We start from the raw sequence: 9027 nt of genomic DNA, 5'->3' as shown, positions 1-9027 counted from the left end.
GTTGATTGAATGCAAATTGTAAATATCAAATATAGCAATTCTAATTTATTTTGTTGCCAATTATATCAGGTGGAATGTTCCCTTGACGCACCGCAAAATATCTTGCACAAAATTGCTTGTTATATAACTGTTTTGAATATACATGCTTCTGATCATCAGTCTGTGGAAGAGAAAAACGTCATCACTGTACATACACTCAAATGTCCTAAAAAAATTCTCTACGTTTGGGGTCCTTGTGTCTATTTTTTGGCAATGACAACAATGGAACTACTTACATTTTACAAATATCATAGATACCATGTTTCTATACGACCATGCCAGCCTGGCATCATACTCTGATTGTGAAGATTGATCTTGTTTTCGTTATGGAGTTTAATTAACAACTGACTATCTATGGTGACATATACAACAGGCATGTGAAATGTTTTACTTAAGAATTTAGTCGTCATTTTACACTTCGATATGATAGAGAGTAGTATAAACGGCCACACCTATTCCTGAGATTGTCGAATATATCCCAAATATCAAGATTATCACACAAGCTAGAAATGTAAATTTTCGTTTAAACTTGTTAACGGGTAAAGCTGTTTCTTCCTCGCCATACAGTGTCAGTAATTTGACAACAAATGGAACAACTAAAGTGACGTAGAGAGGTCTGAAACACCCTGTCAATGAAATTAGATGTTCCAATTCCGGGACCAATATGGTGAACGAACCTTTCAAAAAAATGCACAAAGGTTATTTGATGAAAAATTCCAGTAACAGCCACACATATAGAAACATCTACTGATCTGAAGTTTTTGTGAGTGTATCTGATATGGAAGTTGCGGATATGTTTACTTTTTGTCAAGACTGGATTGCCTGACATAGTTTCTCTACTCTCCGCTTGGCTTCGCTCCGAAAATACAAGTATTTATGAGCGCAGCCTAGCGGACAGAATTGGTACTAAAGCAGGTAATCCAGTCTAACATCCAGCGTTGACTTATTCCGGATGGATATTTGTTGGTGACAATGAAGTGAAAACTATGCTCGTAAATGACCCTAAAATCCTCACTGAAAGTTTGATTTTTAAAGAAAAGTAGTCGAATAAAAATAAACTTAGTTGCTTTTATTTAGTAAAAATGTCAGTTACTTAATCTAACATGTAAAAAGTACTATTGAGTTATCATGATTTATTCATAACTTCGAAAAAAGCACTTCAAAAACATTTCGGTGTTTGTATGTTCAACAAAGTCCATAGTTGATAAATATCGAGCAATTTGAGTTTTTGTCGTGTTGTGTAATCTGTAATTCGTAAAGCTTTCGTTATGCACCTTTTATTGATTTTTCGAGCAAGTCCATCCCCCAACCCCACAAGGAGAAGATATGGGAAAACATCGGACATCTTGCCAATAGGTTATCTTTTGCAAATCTAATTTATTACTTACCGTGAGTGGAGGGGGTAAATTGCTTGAAAATGACAACTATATTTTCTTTCGCCTTCCCTAGTTTAAGGATGTATTCTTTTGAGTTTTCAGTCCCATTCAAGTCTCGTTTCGACAAAGATCAATGAAGTTATGAGATTTTCAAATACAATTTATCAACATCTGTAGCAAGTTGCCCGATGCAAATTTTGTCAAAAAATTACATTCTATTTTTAGCAGATTTTTTATACGGGGATTTTAAGAAATTGCCCATTTGGCGGCCATTTTGAAATTGTGTATTTTTTCGCTTTGATTAGAGCCATAGTTTTTCCATTTTTACTGAAATTGTTTTTACTGCAATCATCACTGCACCAGCAATTTCAGCTGTATCGAGCTTAGTTTTGCTGTAAATCTTTACTAGGTTTGTGGTAATTAAAATATTGAGCACTCATATCTGAAATGATAAACTTTTGTCACTTTACTTTTACATTTAACGGTAATTTGAACACTTTTAATTTTTACTCTAAAATACTGAAAAATAACAAATATTCAAATGGGGCAAAAAAGTAAGAACACGGACCCCCGGTTTTTTTTCAAAAATCTATATGAGAAAAAAAGTTTAATACAATAAAATTTTGACTGCTCAAAGGAGTACATCCTTAAATTGCTTACCAGTGAATATCAACAGAAGAACTCGACAGACAGATTCTCCATTGTTACGAACTACTCCATCGTCCCTGACCATAGTACTGAGCCGTCCCCACACCAGTCCAGTTACAATATAAACCACCATCCCTGTGCTCAGGTACATGGTGACGAAGGACAGAAGCTTCAAACTCTGATACATCATAAAGGGCAAGGAATTAAAATAGTAAACAGGTGACGTTTTAAAATGTAAATTCGTTGTTTATGACTTAACAATGAAGTATAATAACCACAGAGGCCAATTCTGTTAGTGTACACAGCTGATATTATCAACGTTGATGTTTTGTCAGTAATTTTATATAATGATTGTACCAGTCTTCATAACAATTGTTACGTGTGCACTAAATCATTAAGGTACAACCTTTTAAAAGATACGTTACGGTATTGCCCAGGGCCCAGTTTCATGATCATTCCTGAACTTAAAATTCTCCACAGGAAAACATTACAGGCTCCTTAATTTATGAATTTTCCCTAAACTTTTGTAATACTTTTTATTGGAAAGTTTAAGTCAAGGAAGAATTCTTTAAAGAATGTTCGTAAAACTTGGCCCAGGGTTGCCTTATGATTATTCTCAGTCAAATATACCCATAAAAATATACATTGTTTGGCAGCGATTCTCGCCTGGAAATATTTTTAATATTCATTTATCCTTATATCGATTCCCAATAATTATTACCAGGTAACAATGAGCCATGTACCCGAAGCCGGTTAACGTGATTGATGAAAAAAAGAGTATATACTTTTCATGTTGAAAATAATTTTGTCAAAAATTCATCCCAGAAGATATGATGAAACACATAAGTTAATGTTCTTCTATTTTCTCTTTTCATTTTGACACCCTTATGATTTGTGTCGCTTTAGACCATTATGGCTAAAGTTTTATACGTGGTTTATGGGCAATATGAAGAGAATTTATACTCACCATTGATCACCTGGGAGGTTCAAAATAAAATTGACTTGTGTTAATTCTCCAAATTTTAGATAACCAAAAAATCCACAACCAATATGAAAACTAGTCACAAACACAAGAGCAACTCCTAATACACCATTCAAACCGTCAAAGCGTTTCTTGTTAGCCATCCTCGCTCGAACTGGCAATATCTGTAACAAATCACATCTGCATGTAGGTAGGTAGTGCTTTATCTATCTATCTAGTTGTAATATTGTAGCTCAAAAGACTATATAATCATATATGATGACTAGATAAGGATGTCGTCTTGCCTGCCGAAAAAGTATTGTAGGCCGGATACGTATATTAGTTATATGCTCTATCGAGTTTTACACATTCAAGTTTGCTTTCAGCGATTGAAAAGATACTTCTAAATGGTTATCTCTCCATATGCAGCGAAAGAAACTGAAAATGTTAAATAAATCAAGTCAAATTGATTTAAGCAAAATGCATTCCTAATACAATTTCGTAAACTGTCAATATTGCATATATTGCTGTTTACAAAACATTAAAAAAATTGAAAAAAAAATGTACAAGAACTATAAAATCAAGGACATTCACGACTTTCAAATTGTTTCTTTTATCAATGGTGCTCTGAAATGTATGCAATTAATTTTACCAAAGATATTCCATCAAAGGAAAACATGACATCATTGACAAAGCTAGTGAATGTTACAAAGTTAACGGATTTGAAGGCTAATCGTGTCCTGGTATCGGGAAGGTCCCGACAGATGTACTGGAAGGCTATTATACTGATTCCAAACAGAACGATGTTGCCCGCTGTAGTTAAGTAAGACAGAAGCTTTATCCTCCTCGTCAGGTAGACGGGCAGCAGTAACACGGAGATTCCAACAATGGATACTACGTCATTGATAATGACGTATTGGAGCAGGAACTACAGAAAATAAAATTAGTTCCATTAAAATCATGTTAGGGTGGCTGTAAGAACAGATACTTTAAGTCACAAAATAGGACACACGCAATTGAGATTTAGTTATAGAATAAAGTCACTGTGACCTACTTTTCTCAGTATATTTCCTTTTTCAATTGACTTTTTTTTACATTTACAAAGCATCGATATGACAAAGAAAATGATTTTATTAGTAGTATTACTACTATTATCATGATTTGTGAATTTTGTGAATTTTTTTAGGAAGTTTAGCTTTCAATTTTACTTCCTCAAACTTGAAATGATCCCTAACATGACCTAATATGATACTGGTAATTATATGGCATAATATAGCTGGTTAACACCGTCAATGTATTTACATGCAAGAATAGAATTTACATGTGATGACCTCTAAAGGGCTCAAACTGCCACCTACTTTTAGACCGAACTTTAGTCTGAGTATAAATGCAATGATAAACATGCTATCAAAACTCCCCGTTCATGAACTCGTACATCTACTTACATCTTTCACAAACAGATTCATAGTTGAAAGCAGATCCGGCAAAAATAGACCATAGTTGATTAATATACTCGTGTTCACAGAAAGTCTGAAATGAAGACGAACACTTTTGTCCTTGCATTATTTCCTTACATTTTGAATAATTTACAAATGAATCACACGGCCCGATATGCATAACTTTCAGCAAGTATTTAAGTACCGATCACACATTTTTTTTAAAGTTGTTGCAAAATACTACCACGAGTCTTCCAACACTGAGTTATGAGTTCGAAAACCGATAAGGACAGTTGCCCTGAATATATTAAAGGTCAGCGGTTTATCTCTGTATGCTCCGGGTTCCATCCACCATCTATATAACTCTGGCACTTAAATGACCATGGCTGCTACATAATGTAATAGGGCGTTTAAAATGAACCATTTAATGTGTTCCAATATTTATTGTTCATGTAGCTATGCCGCTACCTCCCTAGCCAAAAGACGCCGCAGTCTGTGAGTTGGTGGAAGGGCTTAACGTTCTATGAACAGGTAGGATATTTGAAGGGCGACATCCTCCTGCATTCAGCATTTGTTCGGCATATTTTAAATGACGCGCGTCAACAGTAAACCACAAAAAATAAAAATCATTACTTATATTTATATTTCAACCAACTATTTCTTTTAAATCTAATGTTCCGATAAAATAAACTTCTTTTTTCAACGTTATCCGATTGATGTAACAGCCGTTCAATTGATGGAATCCCGGAACAGCTGGCTCCAATTTGGCGGGAAATGTTGTCAAGTTCAGAAAGTACACAAAATATAGTTCAGCAATAACACTATATTTTCATCCTATTGCTGCAATTTTTCTCAACTATTTAATTTTTTGAAATATAATTTAAGATCTTCATTACATTCATTCTTTTAATTGAAGAATTAAAAATGCAGAAACAATATAAGCCACATCTGATGCGCATTAACACTACTTGTGGAAGTCAGTGTTCCGGTGTATGTATTCCTGTGCGACAACCGACTGCGTTTACAAAAGTGAAAACGATTTCCCAGTTGGTAAGGTTATAAAGCTGAGAAAAATAGAAATGTAAGTATTGTATGCCTGAATGTTTTGGGAGTGGTTGTGTCTCCTTGTATTAGCTGGACTATTGCTCTTACAGAAGCAGGCTGTCAAAGACACCAAGCCATAGTATGTATGTTTCTGCCCCTGCTGGGAACACAGGGAGATGACAACTGGTTGTCAGTTGTTAATATACTTTAATGGGTGGTATGTTTCTACGACTGTAACATTCACTAACGGAAGAGAGTTTGCTTTACTTTCTTTGCCTACATGGCTCAATATTTCTGAGGTAACAACTGATTTCTCTTCTGGTCATTCAATCTCAGTCTAGATACGTATGATTTGTTCAATGTATAAAATTTAAATTCGAACAGAAATGCGAAACAAAATAGTGAATAGATGAATAATTAAATGAAACATAACTGACCTAAACTTGCCAGCGTGAGACTGTAAACAAGAAGGTCCGTGTGCCATGCTAATCTCCGCTACTCTTCCGAAATCATGTAACCTCTCGCCTGTCCTGGAATCGAAATCACAATCAAGGCTTCAAAAACTATGTTAGTTTTACATTTTAGTGAAGGAACATGTCTAAGTTTAAAATAGGATGATAAAAAGATAGCCCGCGTTGAAAGTGTTTTTCCATCATAGCTGCAATATATTGCCATTTTCGAAATTTTATGTAAATAATCACCTTTACAGTGACATTTTGCGTTCTTTCTTAAATTGTATAAAAATTGACAAAATTGCTGACACTACGAAGGACGATCAACTGGTGCGTTCAATTCAGTATCAATCAGATTTATTTGATTATTTTACGGGTTTTCTTTAAATAGTTTAATATATATTTTTTTTGAAATTATATACATACAATTATTCAAGTAAATTATTAATTCACGTTCGAACTCTCTGGCAAAACCACGCGAAAATTTGCATCTCTTGGAAATGTTTTACAGAAGTCATTCCTCTGAGGTTTCTGTCCCGTTGAAGTCTCGTTTCGACAAAGACAAAAGAATTTATGAGATTTTCAAATACAAGTAATCAATAGCTGTAGCAAGATGCCAGTGCAAATATTTAATTAATAATATGCAAAATATTTCCAAAAGTTTAATACCAAAACTCAGGGTTAAATTTAGCAAAAATGGCTGAAAATGGTGCATTTTGTAGCGCAAAAAGGGGTAGGGGTAGCATATGTCGTTTTTCTGTAAAAAGAAGTCTTATTAATCATAACTGATACGTTTAAAAAAAATAGACATCTGGAAAATAAATTCTGCAAACATACATGGATATGAAAACCTCATCAAGAAATTATGGCTTTAATCTTTCGTGTATATAGTCAAAACGGCAAAATTTCCATAAAATCCAATATTTTGTCAATTAGGTATCTTTGACTAGCAATAGCTAAAAAACGCACAGACATAAGTGTTTTCTTCGGTGGTATGAACTGCTATTTCCAAAAATCTTTTTATGAAAAAAATGGATACAAAATTTTTGACTTCTTTAAGGTTTACAACTTTAAATCAAAACTGTCTCAGAATTTTTAGCTGTACGAGCTAATTTTTGCTTTAAATCTTTACTAGATTCGTGGTAATTGAAATACTGAACAGTAACCTTTGTCATTTTATTTTCATATTTATTATTTAATGGTAATTTGAGTACTTTTATCTTTAACTCTAAAATATTGAAAAATGAATATTTTAATGGGCAAAAAATAATCACATGCCCCGAGTACGGACGTATGCTTTTTCTTCAATTTTCTTTTATGGTATGAACTCCTGTTTCAAAAAATCTATATGAGAAAAAAAAGTTTAATACAAAAAGATCTTGACTTATCAGAAGAATAGATCTGTACAAGATGAAAAGGGTTACCTTTTCGTTAGGGTGTTGGCACAGTCGACTAGCATTAAACTTGCCAATATGTTTAAGGATCCATATAAAAGTTGTCCAATGCTTCCACTCTGAAAGAAAGTCATTTTATAGTGGAAATGACGTTAGTTGGTGATGCTGAAATTCTGACTCAAAACGAACCATTGACGAACATTGACAATAGACCATTTTATCTATACTCAGTTTATGAATGTGTGGATGCCAATATCGTATAACGCTTTTAATTCGCAGTGCCAATACTTCGTGGTTTCCTGTACGGGACATATTAATTAATTGCAGTCAGTACAATATAAGCTACGTACGAATAATACATCATAATATGTGCACTTAGATTAGTGACGTAGCAACATAAATTGCTATAATACATGATGATATGTGCACATAGATTGGTGGTGACTTAGCAATATAAATTGCTATAAACATGATGATATGTGCACATAGATAAGTGACGTAGCAACATAAATTGCTATATACATGATGATATGTGCACATAGATTAGTGACTTAGCAACATAAATTGCTATATACACTGTACATGATGATATGTGCACATAGATTAGTGTCTTAGCAAAATAAATTGCTATGTGCACATAGATTGGTGACGTAGCATAATAAATTGCTATATACATCATGATATGTGCACATAGATAAGTGACTTAGCAACATAAATTTCAACGTCATCGTTCTTCTCTACTGCGTACACACATATATTTCACAGTTATTGTTTATTTGTCACTGACATATAATTTTATGAATTATACGATATTAATGTTATGATACATACTGTAACAATACCAATTTTACCGAGATTAAATTTTAGCATAAATGCGAAAAAATGTAAATAATGGTTTAATTGTTAGCGCGGATATAAATAAGTGTAATTTGGTGGTTCAATAACGGAAATATTCTCTTACAAAATTTAGGGCTGTTAATGTATTAGCGCTTCTAAGACAGCTCGTAAAGCGCTAAAATAAAACTACCGCTAAAATGAGTATGTTTACAATATGTCAATGATTTACTTCATTTTTTAACTTTTGTATAAAATTCGAGGATTTTAGTTTAAACGTGAATATAGTGAAAATAATCCAGCCGCAAAATTTAGCTGCCATACATTTTTTTAAAGGAAATGAAAATACAAATTCAATGAATTGTTTGAGAGAATGAAATATGATTCAAACTATCATTTACATTAGGTCACCACCTAAAATAGCATTATGTTGATGTTAAACCTACCCAGAGGCCTAGAAGTTTGACCATGTAAGGAAGCTCAAGAAATCCTATTCCAATATAACATGGGAGAAGTAGCATAAATCCTTGAAAATCTCTACAAATAGTAAAAAAGATATTTTACACATTAACGATCTCATACACTTTACGCCATAAAAAATACATTCACAGAGCATTAAGGACTGGTAATGCAGTATCTACCAGGTGTTAGTTAGATTCACGGTTTTCATCGGCCTCTCGCAAGCGTTTGTTCATAGTCAAGAACACTTTATTTTATCATCTATGTTGTTTTTATTCATTATTATGTAAAATAAGAAAATAAATCCGAAAATTGTACTGAATGTAGATAAAATACGCAATACATTTATAAAAAAGAGACCAATGGCTTTCATATTTTTACATG

The 9027-nt window shown here is 33.3% G+C and overlaps 1 protein-coding gene across 1 annotated transcript; it reads right to left on the bottom strand.

Annotated features, from left to right (window-relative positions):
• Positions 1–450: 450 nt before the first annotated feature.
• On the bottom strand, positions 451–8705 carry LOC138316882 (neutral amino acid uniporter 4-like). Its single transcript, XM_069258529.1, has 9 exons — positions 8631–8705; positions 7381–7469; positions 5942–6034; positions 4470–4554; positions 3677–3952; positions 3031–3209; positions 2586–2595; positions 2076–2241; positions 451–716 (listed from the first exon to the last, which is right to left on the bottom strand). Exons 1-9 carry the CDS (start codon positions 8703–8705, stop codon positions 451–453), a joined length of 1239 nt encoding a protein of 412 aa, XP_069114630.1.
• Positions 8706–9027: the final 322 nt, after the last annotated feature.

Source organism: Argopecten irradians, chromosome 2, assembly GCF_041381155.1.
Source record: "Argopecten irradians isolate NY chromosome 2, Ai_NY, whole genome shotgun sequence".
Taxonomy (NCBI): Eukaryota; Metazoa; Mollusca; class Bivalvia; order Pectinida; family Pectinidae; genus Argopecten; species Argopecten irradians.
This window is presented reverse-complemented; position numbering and strand designations above follow the sequence as displayed.